The sequence below is a fragment of the Brachycentrus maculatus genome, unplaced genomic scaffold (genome assembly GCF_059751285.1).
Source record: "Brachycentrus maculatus isolate JH-2025_06_01 unplaced genomic scaffold, ASM5975128v1 h1tg000003l, whole genome shotgun sequence".
NCBI lineage: Eukaryota > Metazoa > Arthropoda > Insecta > Trichoptera > Brachycentridae > Brachycentrus > Brachycentrus maculatus.
The window spans coordinates 1,240,753-1,265,232 of record NW_028280758.1 but is presented as its reverse complement, the minus strand read 5'-3'; the positions used below and the strand labels follow the sequence as shown (position 1 = coordinate 1,265,232).

Below are 24,480 nucleotides of genomic sequence, written 5' to 3'. Positions count from 1 at the left end.
AATCTAGTTTTGTTGTCTTGTCATAATTTTAATAAAATACTGAAATAATAGGCGAATGTTTACAACACAATGAGCTATGAGCAGTTTAGAATTATTGTAACCGTAATTATTGAGTAACGATGTTTAATTAGCTCAATCAGCGTATGTACTATCATTACTCGAGCAAAAACAGGAAACACTGTAGCAATTCATTTATCTCCGTATGAGGCTGACCCAAACATGAAGGCGGTGTAACAATTTAAAATAACATTTAATTTCCACATCAAAAATGAGTGACAGGAACACGGCGATGCGGATTTTGTAGCTGGAGAAATGATAACCATATCTTAGGAATTATTTCATATTTTGTTACATTTTTTTGACGTTTTACAATCAAGTTCCTATAATTCACACAGACAGCAAAATGTTACATGAGCTATATTCAATTATTTAAATGTACGAGGGTGTAGGATAAGTAACGTAAGACTGAGTAAACAAGTTGTTGTACTTAAAATAGAGTAGAACATAATGATCTATAAGATATCATATAAGAGTACATTGGAAAAAAAGGGTTTAAAACCACCTCGAAATTACCACAGAAAATTAAAATAACGTAGTCGAGTAGACGCTCGACTGTGAAGTTGGTGTCGCGCGTTCGATTTCCACCTATTGCAAAATTAATTTAAGAAAGATTGTTTTTAATTGGTCTGGGTATTTGTGATGTATTTTTCACATTTACCTTCCCTATCCTTACTTTCCTACCTGTAGATAAACCTCTAAATATAGAGGTTATTTTCCTTTCAAATAAAACTAAAATGGAATTTAAAATTCAAGTAGTAGTAAATTCAACCCCAAACACTATGTTGTCAGAAAATGATTGTCAGTTTTTTTGTAAATATCTTAAAATCTCTTATATGTATGTACTATATATTAAATTATAGCAATAGAAAGGCATATATAATGCACTATTGTCTATTAAAAAGTGAGAATATTAAACATGACAAGGTTAAGTACTGGAATCTATGTAGATTAAGAGCTGGTGCCCGAAGCAAAAAGTAATTCCACTCATGGTTAGGTTTGATATACCTAAAATTGGCCTTCATTCAATAGATTAGATATGTATCGAAATTCCTCCATATATAAAAAGAAATTTAGAGCGAGCAGTGCTATTAGGAAGAGCAAACTGCAATAAATACAGCCATGGGCTAGTGACTTTCAAAATTATGGTTTATTCTAGCCATGTAGAAATGTAGGTATTTGTAATATCAGGTCAGTAAGTAGAACAAACTCAAACACAAGACTTGAATCTACACAACAATAAATGATTTTTAATTTAAGTTTTACTTGATAAATACCACTATAGGTATTTAAATAGTTAGGTAGGTAGTGGTATTTACCAATTAAATCTTAAAATAAAAATGCATAGATTTATTATTTCGAGAAATAAAAATACTTAGTGTTTTGATCCACTCATATTTTTATTAACCAACTAGTTTCGGCAACACACTGTTGCCCTCTTCAGGGTTTAATTAGTTATAATAATTAATTAATTAATTAGTAATAATTGCCCTCTTCAGGGTTTAATTAGTTATAATAATTAATTAATTAATAAGTAATCATAATAATTAAACCCTGAAGAGGGCAACAGGTTGTTGCCGAAACTAGTTGGTTAGTAAAAATGTGAGTGGATCAAAACACAAAGTATTTTTATTTCTCGAAATAATATATCAATATGATCCACAAAGTTATTGCTTTCAATATTCAAACATGGATAGATTTTACTACAAAGTGACATGCGAAACAATTGATAAAAAAAATAATTCAATTAAATATAAGTTGAAAATCGAATTTGAGATACAAGACATCAAAAATGAAAATGTCATTATCCATATAATTAAAAAAAACGTAAATGATGACTAGAAACTATTTATTTATTTGGAGTTTAATTTGTAGAACTCCATTTTAATTAATGTTTTCATTGTTAAATCAAACACAGATATTTTGAGTCTACTAAGTTGTATTTGATTGTTTTTAAAAAACATAAAAATTTATGTTGTGACAATTATTTCGCCTAGTTATGGCATTTTCAAACGAATGTTGAGGAGATTTAATGATTTAACAATTAATACATACTAATATATAAACATACCTCACATACTAATATAAGAGTTTCTGCTTAGTAAAAAAGCTTCTTTACATCTCACCAATAGATGTCTCTAGTGAAGTTCTAGTGATTCAAGAACAAGGTTTCTAAATTGGTTCATATATATAGAACTTCCAAGAATTTGAGTAGTGTGGTTGTCAATAATGGGTAGAATTGGTGAATGTTACACGTATATAAAGTGATCACTTAAACCAACCTATGACGGTCGTCAGCCCCGTAAATGCCCAGAGTTCCATATTCTTCTTCATCTTTGATCAGATGTCAACAAAAAAAATTAATATATAAGCTAGAAACTACATAAAATCTACGACAAAAATATATCTATTGGTAACGATGTAATAAATACATAGTTGAATATTTTAATCGAATCAAAACTATATTAATTTTAATACAAACACTCTCGGTATACAGTTTGTATCTGCTTAATTTAAAGGTAACAATTTTAGAAATTTATCGGTACAAGTTTCTTACAACAGGAAGAAATTCGTGTGATTCATGTGAAGGCAACCTTGCGTACTTAGTCAAAACTGCGTAACAAGCTAGTTCAATTATAATTTCTAGATTACAATAGAAGATTTGCACTTCGCGTCGGATAAATGATACGCCTCCTGTCTATTGTTGTCATACAGCGTACTCCGATACTTTATCTGAAGGACAAAAACTACTCCATACTACATATTATTCTATTTAACATTGCCCACATTTTTATTGTAAAGAATAATACAAGCTATGGTATGGATTATAATTATTATTTTTAGTCTGCGCTTACGCTTACACAGAGGAAGGCCGAGGAAAACTTGGCATTTTCAAGTATTTCAAATACTCAAAGTGGTCAGATTAAGAGTCGGAATGTATGAAGAGATCTACATATCGCTCACTCCTTTCAAGAACGTCATAAATCAAAATACTTGATTTTTCAGGAGAACGTTTTCAAGGTTTAAAAATATAATACAATGTATTAAATAAATATCAAGCCACTTATCGAACTTTTTACTGCGGAATAGAACTTTTTAGGTAAAACCTGAAGGTTTTTTCTCCATTTGAAAAATATTTAGTATATTTTAAAAAATAATTAAACAATACATTTTCTTCAAAATGCAAAAACAACTCTTTCTGCCCTGTAGCGGGTTAATATTAAGTTAAAAATATGCCTCTTTTGCTGGGATATAGGACATTTTCTGGGCATTCCGAAAACATACACAACTAAAAATTGTCTATTTTTGATTTATGACGTTCTTGAAAGGAGTGAGCGATATGTCGAAGAGGCGAAGATTGTTTGTAAATACAGAGTGACGTGGCGTTCTATTATCTCTGCCTACCCCTGCGGAGAAGCAGAGTGATGGTTATTTACTTAGTAAGCCTTATGGATTGCCCGATATAAACTCTTTCATTCATCCGTGATTTAGCAAAAAAACATCCTTTATTTAATATGTATTATAATTTGTTTGTTATGTACATACATATATTGCAATTTACTTCCTTATGTTAAAAATTTACCCCAACTACGTTGTTGACAAATTTGCCATTATCATCTTCAAATATCAATCAGTATTAAATGAATACATAAACCTGGGTATATTATGTACATACATATCTACCTTAATTGAAACGAGACAGTATCAATATAATAAATTGCATTTACTAAGACGATTGTTTGCAAAGATGTGACGTGGCGTTTGATGCATGTTTGAGTGGCGTGGCGTTCTATTCATTCTGCCTACCAGGAACGGGGCGTGATTGTTAGTGAATAAGTTAGTTAGCACTAACGCATTTTCGATTAAATTTTATCCGTTTTTATACTATCAACTTAATTTCATCTGGTGTAGAAAATATGCGTCTTTTTAGGTTTTAATTTGTCCAACTCCCACGTGAAAGATGAGGAGATATAAATTATTAAATTGTATACAAAGGTAGGTACCGTAGCCTTAGTGAAAAGGAAACACTCACGGTCATGTTGGACCAATATCAAAAGAATATGGATTCAATGTGCGTTAGAATGTGGGAGTTAGTTAAATGAAATCGGGTTGTGGTCCCGTGGTAAGTGTCGCGGACTCTTGAGTCAGAGTTTCTCGGTTTGAACCCGCTCTACCACAATTTGATACCTATGTCTAATAATGAGCCGCTTAGGCTCACAGAAAAAGTATGAAATCGAAGTGTTTTTGTAAATTTGTAATAAAAACACATATATTTCTCTTTTAAATAAAAAAGAGAAAGAAATAAAGGCAAGCACTCGAGAAATTACAGTGGAACACCGGAAAACCGAAATTTCCTGATATCCGAAAAACATTTAATAGAAAAACATTAACAGGGAAACATTTAAAAAGTACGCATAGGCTGACATTTATTAATGTATAAAATTATTATATGTAACTTTATTTTGTTTTTAAATTATTTAAAAGTTAATAAAGTATACAGTACTGTGCCTGTATTGCTCTACTCAAGTACATGCTGAAATAATAAAATAACAACCACATACTTATATAGTTTTTTCCACATGTATTTTATTCGACTAGGGACCGAGTTTCGTCGTAACCGAAATCATCACATTGGTAATGTCGGAAATACATGTGGAAAAAACTATATAGTCATTCCACCAAGAAATCAGTCATTAAAAAAAAATTAACCGAATTTTCGGAGTTTCGAATTTTCCGAATTTCCTGAGTTCCACTGTATAAGATTGAAATGTAGAATTTTAGGTGGCATAAGGTGGCGCGTACAACGTAACTAGTGTAGTGTAAAGTACGATATATCGTAGTCATACAGGACAAAGTGACCAAGTGCATTGTTTTACAGAAACGTGATCAATGACTATTTGATATATTACTAGCTTAATATCGCCCTGAAAAAATCCCAAAGGATTTTAAACTTGGAAGTAAAATATATTGACTAGTTAAAAATGACTGCATTAGTTTTTATTTTCTTGCCAAGCAATAGTGAGTTAAATGGCCCTCCTGAACATTTTACGTTTTGGTAGTTGGTCACTTTCTCCTGTACGACTACGATATGTACTCGTATGTACTGTATTATAAATTTATCGGCTAATCCGAACTTTTCCGAATCCGAACAGACCACAGCCCCAATTAGTTCGGATTTTCGAGGTCCCACTGCATTTTAAAGGTACAAGCACTTAACACGGATATTAAAAGCAGATACAAATTCAATAATTTACAGGATAGAGTGGCGATTCTTGGTCCATTATACTTGGACTGATCATAAACTATGAAGAAATTTTGCGGTTCTTAAAAGGTTTTAGTAGGTACTGCTATTACGTGTTATATAGGTATTGCGTGTTGAGGATCAACTATCTCGTCCAAGGGGATGTTTTACAACTTTTAGTAAAGTTCACAAATGGGATGTTTCAGATCGAAAACCTTCATATTCAATTATTTCAAGCGGTAGATGTGAAGGACGGATATCATAAAAGCTATCCAATTTTCACCACATCGCAACATTTTATTATACATAAAAAAACTAACTAACCATTAGGCCACTTCACCGCAGGGGTGGGCAGAGATAATAGAACACCACACCAATATGTCTTTGCTAACTACCTTCGCCTAATGATTAAAGAAAACACTTCGTTTTTTACCACTTGAGTTTTATTATAGACTACATGTTTCAGAAGTTAAACTTCCATCATTCAGATCTGTATAATAACATACATATGTTATTATACAGATCTGAATGATGGAAGTTTAACTTCTGAAACATGTAGTCTATAATAAAACTCAAGTGGTAAAAAACGAAGTGTTTTCTTTAATCACTGTAACATGTCTTACCACAAAGTTACAAAAAATAAAACCTTCGCCTATTCAGCATTCATGCATCTCCTCATACAGACCTATTTTTTCAAGTATTTGAATTACTTGATCGTCAAGTTTACTTAGGTCTTCCTCTGCTTTTGCTCCAACCATATTCACCCCATAAATTTGTATTGCTATTCTTTCATCACTTATTCGATTCTCATCGCCAAATCATCTCAACAAACTTTCTAAATTTTATAGATAATGCTTAGCCTTACATTATTTCCTCATATCTGCATTCAATCATCTATCACACAAATTTTTATAGATAAGTTAAATGTATTTTGATTTTTAGTAAAATTAAAATTGTCTTACATTTAATTATTGATACATTATACTGCCTGATTATTTATTTATTTATTTATGTGATGAAAAACGAGATAAATCATATTATTTAAAAGTAGTACTATCTCGCAGACATTAGTAAATATTATTAAATATCAGTGGAAAATAAACAATCATTACTCATGTATCCAAGTAATTAATATTATATAAAAATCATTATCATACAATGACATTGGAAAAGTGAGCGAATGGGAAGAGATAAGCTTATCGTTGACATTAATCGCTGAAAGGAAGTAAACGTGTGTTAGATATTATTAACTATAATACATTCATTGCGTAAAGATCGTCAATTAAAATAATGACTTATGCGGACCTACAGTACGTATAGGAAAAATATTATTACTAATGGTACAGTGATGTTTCAACTTAAATACCTGTAATTGGCATCCTGTTTCGATTTTTTTTAAGGATAACCCCACCCGCATAGCCTTTTTTGGATATTCATATTAAAATTGGAAATTATATAGCATAAAGTCTTATTTTATGAAGTATGCAGTTAGTACATGCAGTTAGAAGATATATGTTATTTATTTAAACTTTATGTCCAGAAAATAAATAAGTACATTGACGGGCTTATTGCTCAAAAGCAATATCTTCCAGCCAACCAAAAACAGACCAGTGATATTGATGAAAACGTTTAATACCATATACAGCTGTTTGCAATCAGTGGGTAGATAGTACTTGAACATTAAAAAACACATTAATTACAAATTAACATGTTAAATGAACTGTTATGTATACTTAATAAAACTTACGTTAAGTATTTGAAATGCTTTCATTATTAAAATCGCGGTTTCGATTCCCGCCGATTACAAAATAAATTCAAGAATGATTTATTTTAATTAGTCTAGGTGTTTGTGATGTGTTTTTCTTATATTTATATTCCCTATCCTTACTATCCTACCTACAGACAAGCCTCTAAAAGTTAAACCTAGAAAAATAAAAAAACAATTTATTTTTTCAAAAAGAGAAATATTTGTGTTTTTATTATTTACACAAATATTTCAACTTCACACTATTTCAGTGAGCCTAAGCGGCTCATTATTAGAAATATGTATCAAATTGTGGTAGAGTGGGCTCGAACCGAGAAACTCTGACTTAAGAGTCCGCGACACTAAGCACGGAACCACAACCGGACACAATTTAATGATAAGAAAACAATGCACAAGAGCTTAGCCTCTTTTTTGAAGAGAACTGGTCATTTTAAGATTGTAAAAGGCTAAATGTCTAGAAAATGAATTAATTTCATTATTGATTCGGCAGTCACTTTGAGGTAAAATCTATCCATTTTTAATTAATGTTTTACTAAAAAAAAATTATTCAAAATGAATTAAAATTATATTTAAAAAAAAACTTTTTTAGCCATATTAAATAATTATAAAAAATTAAAATAAAGTTTCTCTATAAAGAAGATACATACTTATGTATGAAAAAAAATATTTCGTACCTTGGACGATTTTTAGTCTACTCTCATAACGCCTACCTTGTGGAAATAAGATAACATCGTAAAATACTGTCCAATTTATCGGATCGAATTACATACCCAAAGCACTTAAAATTGCTCAAACATCATAAAATATTATCGGTTATTAGTCCAATATTTTATAAGCCCGTTGACGTGTCAACTTTTCTTCAACAAGTACTTACAACGAATGTAAACATTTAAATTTATTTATTACAGAAGTTAATTTGGTGGTATTCTACTTTCCATATATGTGCGTACAATAATCTTACATCTACCTGATATTTTTAAATGGGAAACAATTATTCGGATGTACACTGCGATTATCGTTTAGCAATATTAAATTGTTTCGTGAATCTCTAAAATAAATTATTTACTAAATCTTTTCTATTTAGTGTTCAGATAATTACGTAAAGAAGTGTCGTTAAACATTTTTTAGAATTGAGATTATTAATTTAATATATAATAATTAAACTTCCATATGAGAGTAATGACAGTATGTGAGTATGAAATAAAATATAACCGTGAGGGAAACTGATTAAAAGTCCTTATATCCGCTTCAGTGATCCAATATTCGTTACGGATTTTTTATATTTTTCTTTTATTTCACTTTTCATCATTTCCAATTTTTTTCTTCATGTGTCATGTCGACTATCACTTGATGGTATGTTTCCCTGTCTTGGGCAGCTTTAAACAGCACTTCAACTGTTCCTAACCCCCGTATTATCTTTTACATTCTGATATATTAACATCAATCTAGCACATTCTAAATATTCTATATAAAAAACCTCACATACAATATAAAACACAATGTGTATAATCTTTGATATGAGGCTAATTATAATACATATGCATAAACCAAAAAAGTACGTGAAAAAACATGATAAATAAAGAAAAATAAAAGAAAATATGTAAAATAAGTTACAGTGATAATTTAAAAATATATATGTTAAAACATAAGTTTTTTTAACCCTTTATGCACCCCAATGGTCCATAGAACACAGTATCATATAAACAAAGGAGTGTTATCTTGATCGATAACACGTGAAGGACAGGTGATCAGCCCCTCGCTTTAGGTACCAGTCTTGGGTAATATTGAATAAATAAGACATAAGTAAAAAAAAAAACTAACTAACTAACCATCACGCCGCTTCTCCGCAGGGGTAGGCAGAGAGAATAGAACGACACGCCACTCTTTCTTTGCAAACATTCTTCGCCTCTTCCACGTTCATGCATCTCCTCATACATACCCGCCGATTGTTACGACTCCTAACCTGGCCACTTTCAAGTATTTGGCATACCTGATACATAAGTAAGAAACTTTATTTAAATAATGTATTATGAACACTGTAAAAAGGAGAGCATTCAGATGAAAAATTAACGTCAACAAGAGTGAACAATGAAAAGTTCCATGGTTAGTTAGAGTTAAAAGGAGTTTGTGATGGATATCATATGAAAATTGTGTAATTATACGAGATAAAGCAATGACCTAAACAATTTCTTTACATTTTTTTAAATCTCGCCCGCCAATGGTTTGCGATCGCTTAAATGAAATGGGCGTAATAGGCAATAATGATAATTTATTATTGACGAGAGTTATTACTAACACGGTGTCACAAAGCGTGCATAAAAAGCGTGGGACTGCAGCGAGGCTCCACGGTGTGTAAAGTGTAAGGCGATGCCTTCTGGCGGTACAAAACCGTCTGTTATTAGTTTTAAAATGGTGGCAAATAAAACGAAAAAGGTTTTTGACACCGATGTATCCTCAATTATAAAATAATTACAATGCTGCTGATACTCTGGGTTATTATGCCGTATACATATGTGTAGGTTGAAGTTTTTGCTGACCTCTTTTGCTGAAGTTTTTTCAATTTAGCTTAGATATCGCTCACTTCTTTCAAGAACGTCATAAATCAAAAATCGTCAATTTTGAGTTGTACATGTTTTCAGAATGCCCAGAAAATGTACTATATCATAGCAAAAGAAGCATATTTTTAACTTAATATTTCACCGCTACAGGGCAGAAAGTGTTGTTTTTGCATTTTGAAGAAAAGGTGTCGTTTAGTTATTTTTTTAAATATACTAAATATTTTTGAAATGGAGAAAAAACCTTCAGGTTTTACCTAAAAAGATCTGTTGCACAGAGAAAAGTTCAATAAGTGGCTATATATTTATTTTTAATACATTGTATTATATTTTAAACTTTAAAAACGTTCTCCTGAAAAATCAAGTTTTTTTGATTTATGACGTTCTTGAAACGAGTAAGCGATATACTCGTACTTAATTATATCAGCCCTAGTTGTTTTATTGTGTTTACTAGAGGCCCAGTTTCTATTTCTCCAACTTATGTCCGTATTCACAAATCCTGTTGATATTTGACTTACATAGTAACTAGTAATAGTAAATAAATAAATAAATAAAGTCCATACAAAAAATGGGCCAATTCTCACTACCATACCCTGATCCAATTGCACCACATTTTTCTAGTAAATTACAATATATTTGTATCCCACATGCCCGAAATCAATGTTAACCCAATCCGTTTCGTTACGCTAAACTAATATACAATAAATGTGCCTTCTTTCGTTTATTCAAGAACGTCAACTTAACAGTTGTTTTGTTATTAATTAGTACGAATAATAATATTTCTTAACCTTTTTTTACTTCCTGATTAATAAAAAATGCGAATAATCGTTGCACACTACAATCATTGCGATACCTATGCTAAAAATGTGGCAAAATTTATGACATAATGATAGATCAAAAACGTTTATAAGCTGTTTATTGAAGTAAAAAAAAATCGTTATTCACATTTTAATGAAAGAGTCCTTTCGTACATTAACGTTTATTCATCCCTTAGGTTCTTATTTTTGGACCTAGCTCAAATTGCAAAACAAGCTCAAATACACATCATTCTTATCAAATATCTAGTGCAAGCTGCTACACATAAGCTACTATGTAATTTTGTCAATATTTCATTGAAAGCTTAATATGCCCTTCTCTTTTCTAGAACTTTGTCCGTCTTTGAGGGTGACTACTACCTTGTAAGATTATAATTTAAATTTACGACATCGCACAACGAGATTCCACAACGATCATGTCATCATATCTTTTGATGAATGCAGTTAAAGTACAAATCTGGACAGCAGAATGATGCAAGTCTTTATGCAAAACAAATCTTTATGCTCCGTTTTGAAGGTAGACGTGTGATATAATTATTTTAAAAGCGTGTAATATAATTTTATGTATTTGTATTTTAAATCGTGTGTCAAAATTGCGTAACATGTTTTATAGCGGTAAAATTTATGATAAAATATGAGTTTTATTAGCAATAAACTAGCTTCCGTATCCAGAGTGTATTCAGATTGTAGAGAACATAACCAAAGCTACGTATCTCCTAAATTTACGACGAGAGGATTATTTATATACGTGGGTTTACAGCACCTGCATTGATGGATTTTATTCAAATTTTTGTTCTCAACACCTGACCGATTTGGCGCCATTATCATATTTGATTGCTATAAACGGTACTCTGGGCCTATCAGATTTCAAATTTGAAACATATAATGTGTATGTAGGCACATAAAAAGATAAATATGAAACGCGGAGGAAATTTCACTTCGCGTAAGTCAATATCAATAACATCCTTACCTACTAAAAATTTTAGGCATTCAAGGTGATTTTTGGTCTCCATTATTTGTAAGCGTGAGGTCGGAATGTATGATTAGCATAGACAATTCGTAGATGGTTTGATGCTTCCATAGAATGTTTTGTAAGGAGTATTCGCTTCTGCTACAAATAAGTTCAATACGATCACTGAATCTTTTAGCTAATGCCTTAGCACCGCTCCGGGTCTGTCTGCTGTGCTGTTCGGGGTTGTGGAGGCTCACTCTGATCTAGCTGACAAACTAACTAACTACTAATCCCTTTTACATTCAACACTGGAGCACTTCTAGAAACTCGTTGATGTTTTTTTTTTTAAATTTATATTTATTTAATTTGGCAGTGATTAACAGTAAATTCGGAATACATTTTTAAAAATCTTGCTACTTGCTTCATACCCTTATTTGCACCCAATAGCGCATAGGGCACTGCATCAAATCAGCGCAATTTTAAGGCTTTACTCGCGAACACAGAATTCAGTAATCGGCCGGCTGCGCTAGGAGCGTCTCTCTCTCCACGCTCATCTTTTTTTTTTAATAAATATGTTTTGAATTTTTTTTTAAAGATTGTATGGGAAAAATATTTTCATATTTTTTAAATGGATATATTCTACTAGTTTAGGTTGATTTATGTAAAAGAAATAAGTGAATAAATACGACAAATGTATTTTGTAATGAAAAGTTTCAATTTAGAGTCTTTGGCTATTATGTGTACGGTAAAATTATTCATGAAAATTTCAAAATCGCAGCTTAAAAGTGTTATATTATTAAATTAAGCATTTTACACAAATACCTGGTATTTTAAATCCGATCACGAAATAGTAGCAATGTAGATGTCATCACTGCTCCATTACAATCGTAATAAAATTATAGTTCTAGTTATAATGTCATGTAGATACGACCGTCATGAGAACTGGGTATAGTATAATGGACCTTAATATGAATGTGTGGGCCGCGAAACACAATGAATGAATAACTCTGTATGGAAATGTGACGAAAAACATATAATTTTCATAATTTAGATTACATAATATGAAATAATGGGTTTTAAAATGTTTTCGTACAATTTGTATATTTAAAAAAAATAAATACGAAGAAATATAATTTAATTGGATATGTGTATTTGGTTTTGATACAGTTTTCCGTAGAGTTCACTGGCTCCGTTTTAGATAAGGTCGAGTATGGGCATACGAAGTCACGCACAATTCGACATATCGCTCACTCTTTTCAAGAACGTCATAAATAAAAAATCGTCAATTTTCGGTTGTGCATGTTATTGGAATGCCCAGAAAATGTTCTTTATTCCAGCAAAAGCGCTACAGGGCAGAAAATGTTGTTTTAGCATTTTGAAGAAAAGGTACTGTTTAATTATTTTTTAAAAAATAATAAATATTTTTTAAATGGAGGAAAAACCTTCAGGTTTTACCTAAAAAGATCTGTTGCACAGTAAAAAGTTCAATAAGTGGCTTGATATTTATTTATTTTTAATACATTGTATTATACTTTAAAACATTAAAAACGTTCTCCTGAAAAATCAAGTTTTTTAATTTATGACGTTCTTGAAAGGAGTGAGCGATATGTTCGATAATTCGGCTAAGAATCTTAAATGCATTTCATGAAGGTTTCTTCTGAGCTTACTGATTTCAACCATAGAGGCTATTTTATTCGAAAACTGCAGTTGATCTCTTTCAATTGAAGCACATATTATACAACTGTTCGAGATTTGCGTAATGTGGATGTCAATTGTGTGTAGAATGGTGTATAAAGTGATCACTAAAACCAGCCAAAGACAGGCTTTCAACATTTCATCCCTGTAAATGACATTCTTAAACCCATCTCAAAACACTTCATCTATGTTCAGATTGTTGTTAGGAAAAATACAAGAATTAATTATTATTCTTCTTACCCCTATCTGCACCCAATGGTGCATAGGACACTGCATCGTATTCGTGCATCTTTGTTTATTATATGAAGGCAAGGTTTTCAATACTGCGCTTCAAGTACCAATCCAGAATAACATATTTGGAGTGAAAAATTACTTTTATTTATTTTGACCCCCCTGGGATTCGAGCCCAAGACTTCCAAGTTGTCTACACCACGTTTGTTCTCTAAAGGTTTTAAGAAAATTCGTTTATATCGCGGTTAGACTTCAAATATAATATAAACATTTTTAAAACAGCCTTCTTGGATGTGTAAGTAGTTTACGAAGGAAAATAATTTCATCTCTCATATTTCCCATTAAAATGTGTGTCTCCAACAGTAATATCCGCAGTGAAATGTGTCAAAATTCACATCGCAATATGGAGCCCACCAGTACAAAAATAATCCCATATAAAGCAAAAGCAATTTACTGCGTCATGGAGTAAGAGAGGTGGGTTTATTTGGAATTTAGGTAAACGATTTTTTTATATCTCCATAAGATTAAAAATACATTTAAATATATATTAAAATACGACTTCATACGCACAACTTCATACCAAATTATACATAAAGTATCATATCGCTCACTCCTTTTAAAAACGTCATTTTTCGGGAGATCGTTTTTAATGTTTAAAAATATAATAAAATGTATTAAAAATAAATATCAAGCCACTTATGAACTTTTTACTGTGCAACAGATTTTTTCAGGTTAAACCTGAAGGTTTTTTCTCCATTTGAAAAATATTTAGTATATTTAATAAAATAATTGAACAATACCTTTTCTTCAAAATGCAAAAACAACACTTAATGCCCTGTAGCTGGTAAATATTAAGTTAAAAATATGCCGTATTTGCTGGTATACAGTACATTTTCTGGGCATTCCGAAAACATTCACAACTAAAAATTGACGATTTTTTTGTTGTTGAAAGGAGTGAGCGATATCTCTAAATTTTAAATTACCAAATATTGCGTTATATGTTACAGCTTATGAAAATGACATCTGGTCATTGGGTATGTCGACACCCAAGAAGTTTACACGAAAAACATTTATTTTTGTGTTTATTTTTGTTTAATCGTACACATTTTACAGAAAATTGCTTTCCAAGAGCAGATCTGTCAGGAAGCCTAAATGCTTCAGTATCAGATCTGGGAATGCGGTGGGACAGCTTTCAATGTAATCATACACATAATTATAAATTACAAATTACACATACATGTATTTTAAACTGATTTCGGCATCTTAATTTTTATCGTGAATATGGTATTTTTTTTACCTGAGAGAAATAGGGTGGTAGCACACATCTCTGGTCATCGAGTCGCGAGCACTGCACCCTCTCTAGCAGTTCGAAAAGCTCGTTGGGGGCGCGACGCTCCGAGGCCGTGGGGCCACCACCTCCGCCCCAGGGAGCGGTCAAATGCTCACGTCTGTAAAAAAATATATTTATTAAATTACACAATAATTAATCCGGCAAGTTCTTTATCTTTACAACATTTTGAGTGTATCCAAATACTTGGTCGCATATCTGGAATATCTCCAGTTAGGAGTTATTCATTTCATTTTTGACATCTCAACATAGATAAAGAGAATATGGATGTCTGTGCATTTACAGGGCTTATGACCTATCATAGGGTGGTTAAGTAACCGTGCAACATTTACCGATTCCACCCATGATAGACAACCACACTACTCAAATTTTCGGGTAGGTATTTTGGAAGTAGGATAACGAAACGTGCATAGATTCTTAGATAATAAAGAGGTATATAGACCATTAGGTTGCTTTGAAATAGTTCAAACTTCATGGGAATCTTTAGAAAATTAGAACCTTTCCATAGTAACGGAACCCAACTAAATGTATAAGTATGGATACGTACTAACGTAAAAACAAATGCATAATCGCTAAGAATCTGATTTGAAATGTAGAAAAGTATATCATTTTGTTCGTTGTCCATCAATTTCACGCAAAGCTAGAATTTCTATAATTCCATAGAATCATCTTGAAATAGGGTTATCTTTTTCAACATCATTGAGAAATCTGGTTCAATTGTCCAGCGAAAGTTTTCAAGATCCAGCATCATGATAAATATTGTTTATACCCAAAGTAGTGTGCAATACTGTGACCTTAGTAAAATAATAAATCAAACGGTAAAAAGACGGGATTTTTTTAAAAGCTTTTTTTCGTGAAAAATAAATATCCGTATTTATATGAACTGAAATATTTATTTCAATATGATACTTTTTCAGGTAAGCCTAAGTGGCTTGTATTTATATATAGGAATCAAGTTATGACAGTGGAGGTCGAGTCTAGTGCCTCTGACACAAAGTCCGCGACGTTAACCATTCGACTCAAGGTACTTACTATTTTACTACCAAAAATTCTGCCATATTTTTTATTATACTGGCATTTAAAATTGGCTATATATTCCACAAGGGATTCGCATACATAAGCTGTATACTCGTACAACTTACACAAGCTAGTGAGATCACAGATATTGCTCACTCCTTTCAAGAACGTCATAAATAAAATTAAAAAAAGATTTTTCAGGAGAACGTTTTTAATGTTTAAAAATATAATACAATGTAATAAAAATAAATATCAAGCCACTTACTGAACTTTTTACTGTGCAATAGATCTTTTAAGGTAAAACCTGAAGGTTTTTTCTACATTTGAAAAATATTAAGTTTCGTAAAAAAAAATTAAGCAATACCCTTTCTTTAAAATGCAAAAACAATACTTTCTTCCTTGTAGCGGGTAAATATTAAGTTAAAAATATGCCTCTTTTGCTGGGATATAGTACATTTTCTGGAAACTCCGAAAACATGCACAACTCAAAATTGACGATTTTTGATTTATGACGTTCTTCAAAGGAGTGAGCGATATGGGACCTTGAGTTCCCTAGCCATTGCTGTTGTTCTCATTTTCCTCTTCAATGGTTTGTTTTCATATTTTTACCATATAGCAGTAATGTCACTCTAAGCTTCATTAGCATCCTCACAAACATGTTCCTCTTCTTTATCAAATAATCTGGAGCGCAGGTCTAATCACCCTGCCTTCATATAATTGATTAATCAAGCTGATACTGCATCGATTCGATGTAGTATCCTATGAACCGCATATGGCCGAACAGGGGCAAAATAAATGTAAATAACTGCCTCTGTATTGTAGCAGTTAGCAAAAAAGTCCAAATAATAAACAATACTAGTAATTTTCACTAAAATAAATAACCAATATCACCCTTTGCCTGAAGGATAGGTTTGATCACATTTTGATATATTGCGACTATTAAAAAAACACTGCCTTGATACAATACAATACCTTATACAACAATAAGTGAGGATAAAGTTAAGGCGAAGAACAATAATAATAATTAATGTATGTATTTTATTAACAAGACATGACATTAAATTAAAAACTAGTCTCACCATGTTTTAAACAAATAGTGCCAATGACCCATGAAAAACAACAAAAAAAAACTTATTAATTTTAATCCTACATAATTTTTACACTGTTATGTTTATAAGTTCATACAGAGTTCAACAAAATAAATGAAGTATCGATTTTTTTAAAATTATTAAATATATATATTTATATAAAATGATCACTAATTTAACCATAATAACGCAGAAATCCTAAAAATAATTAAAACTAAACATAAACTGCAACATTGAAACAATAAAAAAAAATCATAAAAATTAAAACGATAATTAACACATAATTAACAATATGAAAATGACTTTAGCTCCCCTAATGTCTTTGTTCCCACTGGTAAGAAATAAAAAATAAATAATAATGAAAAAAAATCAAAATTAGAAACAGCTCCTACCCCCTCTTCAACCTTTCACATCTCAAGGACCAAACTCTAAAATTTAGAAAAAGCTTCACATACGATGTTTCAAAATAATGCGGAATGCATTTGAACACGTGTCACAATAGATTTTAAGAAATATTGGTATTTTCTAAGTAAAACTTAAATTAAAAATAAACAAATATATGATTAAAAAAACAATATCTATTAATTAAATAAATCAGAAAGTACCACATAATTCTTTATCATTCACCACAACAAAATCTTTTGTATTGGAGAGATGACAAAAAAATGACCGGTCAAGCATCTGCGTGCTTATATTAATCACAAAACTAGTGTGTACCGGTGTACCTACAGTACATGTACATACAATAATCCAATTAGGCAGTACGAAAATGATTGATTGAATTATACAGCAACACGCCACGCGAATGAAAAAAGATATCAATCTTTGAAAAAATAAAGACATCGCATGACGAATCTATTTTCGAGCTTCATTCGGAGTATCCTACGGTTGAAACCGTCACCTAATATTACATATCCACCGATATTGTACGTTGTGTTCTGTAATACAATAACATCGAAATATAGAAACTCGTATGAAAATAAAAATAAGCTTTATTAAAATCGCCAAAACGTCTATATGAAGAAAAAAATGTACAATATAATTCCGTATTTTATTTTATTATCTTTGGTCAAACTTACTTTTGACCGTTTAATACGATATTTCGTGATTCCTAGCTCTTACCAGAAATCATCCCCTTGAGGGAGGACTCGCAATCAGTATGTGTTCGGCAGCGCTAGAAGCCGGTCAGAGACGATGATTAACGCATACTGATTGCGAGTCGGGGATTTAAAAACATCATTTTTTTAAGATCACAGATTGCAAAAATATGTTTATCTTTTTTTTTAATTCATTACCTTTCAATAACTTTTTTCTTTTCAAAACCATATATTTTTTTCGAGAAAAACTTATTTTTTCAATACAAAAAAAGTGATAAAAGTAAAAAAAACAATAACGTTAAATGTTACCTGGGTTTAAACAAAATTAGGTTGCCACTTATCGTACATCGGGCTTCAATTATTTTGCATTATGTTATTTTATGAGGATAACCAAATTGAACTCGTTCTCCTATTTTCGGCAGTATTTTAATCTAATTTATGCGCAAGTATGATAACATCATATCATGGACAATCTGATCTTTGCCAATTTGGGTCTTCTAGGTTGTTTAGTCCGGAGACGCGCAAATATCTATGAATGGGTGCATCTGGTCTAACCGGTCGATCGGAATAGTTAATTCCCTTATAATTATGACGCATTATTCACAGAAACCAGTTTCGGAGGTGAACTCTAACGCTTGTATGGCAATAATCACAGTCAGTCACACTGTGACAGATGACCCTTGATTTGCGAAGGATTTGGTTCAATGCAGTGATCGTTAAACTTTAAACCGCGAGCGGTTTTAAGGCGTAGCGATATAAGTAATTTATGTCCTATTTATATAATTAAAAAAATAATGAAATACCTGATAATTTACTATGTTTTCCTAGAAATTGTAAGAACTCTAAATTATTTTAAAATATTAAAGACTTGTAATAAACAACTTACTGAGTTTTATTTTTATTATATACGACTAGTTTCGAAAACTTATAGATGTTTTCATCTACAGATCAAAATTAAAACTAACAAAATAATCAACATGTCATTCCGCAAAGTTAATGCCGAATCAATAAATAATATAAGAACTCTCATGTTTCACAAGATTAAGAATCCATTTATAATTTAAGTTTTACTTGGGAAATACCACTATTTGAAAAAGCTGTATTCACCAAGTAAAACTAAAATTTCAAATGTATAGAAATTACCACAAAGTGACTACCGAATCAGTTAATAAAATTTAGAATGAAGTTTGTAAATTTCAAATGGCCATTAATTTTTTTTTTTACTAAATAATTGTATATAAATATTATAATGATTATATTTAAGGGTTACGAGAAGAAAACTTGGTGTTATTAATTGATGCTAAAATAATAATATGTTTTTTAATTTTTTAAAATTTAAAATTACACTTCAATACACCTTTAAAATGTGATTTTAAAACAGAATTAAAATTTCACAGCATTCAAAACATTAGGTATGAGTGTTAACAAAATGGTTGAAAATGATTCTTATTATGTTATAGAAAATAGTACAACTGAATGTTTTGATGTATACAAAAAACGTAAATTATCCTTTATAATTAAACAAATATTATTAGAAAAGTATTGTATTAGAGACGTATGATTAATTTCCAAAAGATCGGATAGTTGAAAGACTATAATATCAATAATTGCGTAGTGAATTGTGCAAAACAAGTCATACATATAATTTCGCCAGAATCCGCATTGAAATGTTCCCGTTCTCTGCGTATAGCTGAACTCGTACGCGGTCATTACGTCATCCTATGCAACAATACCTCTAATCAACTCTATTCCTACACTGCATTTAAGCATTGTGGATCCCAAACATCAAATGCACGACTTAATAAAAACCAACAAACATACGCACAATATAACCGCACGGCGGTGATAAAGGACGCCCGAACAATGCAGCGCGTGCGCTTTGGTGACCGCCGAAATGCATTCAAATAAGGACGGGGTTGATTTTAAATTAAAACCGGGAGAACTACGCAATTGTGATGCGCTGGGTGCATTAAACTACCCTTTTCTTGATTTGAAATTAGAATTTTTTAAAAATTTAAACAATTTTTGAAATACAGCATAGCTCATTTGTTTTGGGTGAAATTACTTCAATCAATAAATTTTATTTTTTTATTTATCAATAAATTTTAAAAAAGAAATATTTTCTCTCTCGAAGTTTCTCTAAAAAACAGTAACTATTTTTTTCCTAACCTATTAATAAATCCGAATTTTTGAGTGTGTCCAAATACTTATCAACAAATCTGGATTATCTCCGCTTGGGAGTTATTTGTTACATTTTTGAATATAGGATAAAGAAGAATATGGACGTCTGGGCTTACGACCGTTATAGGCTTGGTTAAGTGATCACTTTACACGTGTGTAATCTTTTCCAATTTACCCATGATTGACAACCACACTACTCATTTTTTTGAACTCCTAGATTTATTGACCTAACTCGTGACAGTACATGTGAGTTCACAACAGCCAACTATATAGGAATATGGAATGCTTTTATTAAGCAAAGACTCTTCCTATTTGTATGCAAGGTCCGAATCCTGGAATAAATTCACATACTAAGGACTCGTCTGAAAACATGATTTTAATTTTTTTATGTAACTTATAATATGTAGGTAGAATTCTACATGTGTGGACATAAATTCCGTTTATGTGCAATGATTTCAGCTTTCACAAAATATTAAATGTTATTTTGTATAAATAAAATATGAATATTAAAAATGGTCTTATAATTTTCTAGAGTTGTGCAATATAAAAAAGATGTAATCATAGATAATATTTAGAGTTGGTGAAATCGAACAATTCTCTTCAAAAAACTATAAAAACAACAACAAAATTTAATTTAAAAGATTTCTCTAGTTTTTTCGGTGATAAATTTTATCACGATATATATTAACACCTACTTAAAAATTTTGAAGGTGAATATAAAATAAACTCAAGCACAAAAAGAAAATAACGCGAGGTGATTATACCCGGCTATCAGATAAATGATAAGCATAATACGATTTTTTCGTTTCATATTCAAGAAATATGCAATAAAATATAATTTATTCTACAATAATCCATAGACAATTGCCCATCTTCTCTGCCTAGAGCGTTACATTTAAAATTTTCATTGTTGAACATTGCATTCGGACCGGAAACACATCAGATAATTTTGAATGTTTCCCTGGAACTAAATTGGGCGTTCCAAATTGGAACATTGTTTAAAATTATCATTCATAATTCGAATAGATGCGCGAACGTTTTAAAAATTCAAATGATAACCAACCAGTTAGCTAATGAACTATTGTTACGAGTACGTTCTACCCAAAAGCGTTATTTTACGAACAGCATCGATATTCGAATTCGATATTAAGTTCGTGTTCCATTCCAAATTCAAAATATTTAACTAACCAAAAATTACGTCGCTACCCCGCAGGGGTAGGCAGAAAGATTAGAACGCCACACCAATCTGTATTTTCACACATTTTTCGCCTCTTCCACATTCATACATTTTCATACATAAACGCCGTTATTCCTGACCTGACCACTTTCAAGTGTTTTTAATACTTGATCATGCCATGATTTTTTCGCTCTTCCTCTGTTTCTATTACCAACCATATTCCCCTTCATAAATCCGTTTAACTCTCCTTTCTTAACTCATTCGATTCACATGCTTAAACCATCTTAACACACCTTTCTTAATTTTATCGATAGTGCTTATCTCAGCCTGTTTTATTCAAAATATTTTTTTTAAATAAAAGAGAACTCAAATCAAAATCAAAAGGAATAACTGAAAATACATCTTTCTTGAAATTATTTATACAATTGGCAGGAATCGTACCCGCGACGCCAGTTTCACAATCGAGCGTCTACCCAACTATGCCATGGCGCCTGTCGTGACTAAATCTTTATAATTGTATTTCAAATTTACCATAAAATTTAAAAAATGTCCAGTCAATTGCATTAATTTCTTGAATGTTTTTCACAGATACTTTGTGGCACATTTTATAAACTTTATAAAATTAAACAACTTTTTTTTAATCACTTTTTTATTATTAGTACACTTTAACCAACCGGTTTCGACAATTACCTTGTCATCATCAGGGTTTATTAAATTCTAAAACATTAAAATACTCTTGATAAATAGTTAATTACATTCCCTTACCAAAAACTTCCACACACTCCGTACACTATATGAAAATATGTTTTAAAAAATATGATTTAAAAATATGATTTAAAAACTCCTGATGATGACAAGGTTCTTGTCGAAACCGGTTGGTTAAAGTGTACTTATAATAAAAAGTGGTTAAAATAAAGTTGTTTAATTTTATAAATTGCATTAATGTGTATTGTTTTGATAGCAGTTATGACGCATTGCGATAGGTAGGTCACTGAATAATACCATTAATCAAGCTATTTCATTACTGCTTGCGTCAACTAAATTTGGTTATTCATAGTTGATTAAATCCCAATTAATGAATTTCTGGTACAATAAATAAGCTTAATTGAAACAACCATTGCTTTATGACTTAAAAAACAAAACATCCAGGCACCGTATAAAAAATACAATACAATAAAAACCAGATGGATACTACACATAAATTTGCAAAATACGTTTTTTCACTGCCTTATAAATTGTGGTGAGAATTGATAAAAAAATGTGGTTAATCATTATCGAAATAGATTAAATTTTACAACGAAAAATATTGCAAATTATTATGTTTTCTTTGTAAATTGGTGTCTGCAGTTTTCTTTTGTTTTTGATTTTTTACACAAAATTTAATAATATATATATACGGTATAAATGTATAAAATACGAAACGAAGAGTATTACTTTTTAATATTAGAAAAGTAGGTGTAAAAACGTCTTTGTCAAAAATGTTTGTATTCATTTTTAATAAAAAGGTAACTAAAATCGCTACCAATCAAACAATTCTGTACAAGTATTTGAAAATTTCAAAATTGGAACATTTTAATAAAGAAAAAAAACGGCACAAAAATATCTACGTAGCTCTCAAAATACATTGCAAAAAGAACATCTTTTTCGTAGTATGTAGTACATTAATGAATTTTTTATGATTTTGTGAATATTTTTTTTTATGAATCTGAATATCCTCAGTCATATTCTTAATTTCTTATATTTTTTACTCATAAATACCTAAAACATACCACGAAATCTAAGTTTACCACTCTTAGTTCTGAATAAAAACACTTTTCACATTGATTAAAGAAAACACTTCGTTTTTTACCACTTGAGTTTTATTATAGACTACATGTTTCAGAAGTTAAACTTCCATCATTCAGGTCTGTATAACAATAATAGTTATTATACAGACCTGAAAGATGGAAACTTAACTTTTGAAACATGTAGTCTATAATAAAACTCAAGTGGTAAAAAACGAAGTGTTTTCTTTAATCATTGTAACATGTCTTACCACAAAGTTAGTGCCGAAACAATAAATAAAATACTTTTCACATTAATGATAATCAAAAAAACTTGTCGTCTGAAAATGATCATATCTAGCATATGAAATAGCTGTATCAAATATCTTTCACATCACCACATTCGATTTTAATTTGACGTATTTACTTATTAAATTATGTGCATAATGTTTTTTTCCAGACGCCATATTTACAAATATGGATAGCCAACACATCATGCACTCATCAGATATTAATAATATTGTATGTTTACAAAACAAATTTACATATTTATTCATCCGACGACCGAAATTAGTAGACAATATTTATTCAAGGATATTTGACGATAGTGACTAGAAATAATAATCATCGCCTGAGGTCAAAACATATATTTGAAAAAAAATATGTTGACAAACATTTGAATTGGTTTTAATTTATAGATTTTGGCGCCGAACTGACAAATAATTGGTCGCCATTGATGAATAAATCTGCACATTTAAGCAATTAAGACTTATCTGCGGAAACCGTCAAATGAATTATTTATATAATAATCTATTATCAGTTGCTAAAAATACATAACAATTTTTTGATTAATAATAACAAAACACGATTATAGTAGAAATCGCATAGTCGTCGAGATATGAGCCTTCTTAAAAATTTCTTTTATATTAATTTTTTTTACAGTTTAGATAGTTTTTTGTGCAAAACTAGATGATTTTTGTTATTGTTTATTGCGATTGTTTTTGTTCAGAATTTTCACTCATAAATTACAAGAAATTATACTAACTTTAAAGAGTAAATCCACTCACGAGTACGTAAAGGCTTTAAAACTTGTAAAGCTAGCCCATGTGGGGCCATAAAAAGCGGTCTTGCATAAGTGTAGCTAGATTTCAGAGTCATTTGGGCGTTAGGTAATTCAAAAAAGTGGTTGATGTTACTGATTTTTTTGCTCTCAAAGTTAGTTATTAAAACCTATGGATTTCATTAAAAATTGTAAGAATTGTGATTTTTCATATTTTTTCTAACTAATATTGATCTATTACAAAAAATCACTGACCTACACTAGACATTTATCATAAAAACATGTTTCTTCAATCCAGTTCAGTTATTTATTAATACAGTATAACGGTTTCGAATATTTTATTTTACAAAAAAATGAAGTAGAAAAAGCTTATTCTTATGTTATTAGCTTGGACAAAAAAAAACATCAAAAATATGATTAGATTTATTATAATATTT

The 24,480-nt window shown here is 30.6% G+C and overlaps 1 protein-coding gene across 3 annotated transcripts in view; it reads right to left on the bottom strand.

Annotated features, from left to right (window-relative positions):
* RapGAP1 (Rap GTPase activating protein 1) overlaps nt 1–24,480 on the bottom strand; it is a 562,680-nt gene that overhangs the window by 188,123 nt on the left and 350,077 nt on the right. For all 3 annotated transcript variants that reach the window (XM_088265033.1, XM_088265190.1, XM_088265107.1), the window contains exon 3: nt 14,610–14,760. In XM_088265033.1, the coding sequence (XP_088121159.1) occupies nt 14,610–14,760 (151 nt within the window). The remainder of the gene's footprint in view (nt 1–14,609; nt 14,761–24,480) is intronic.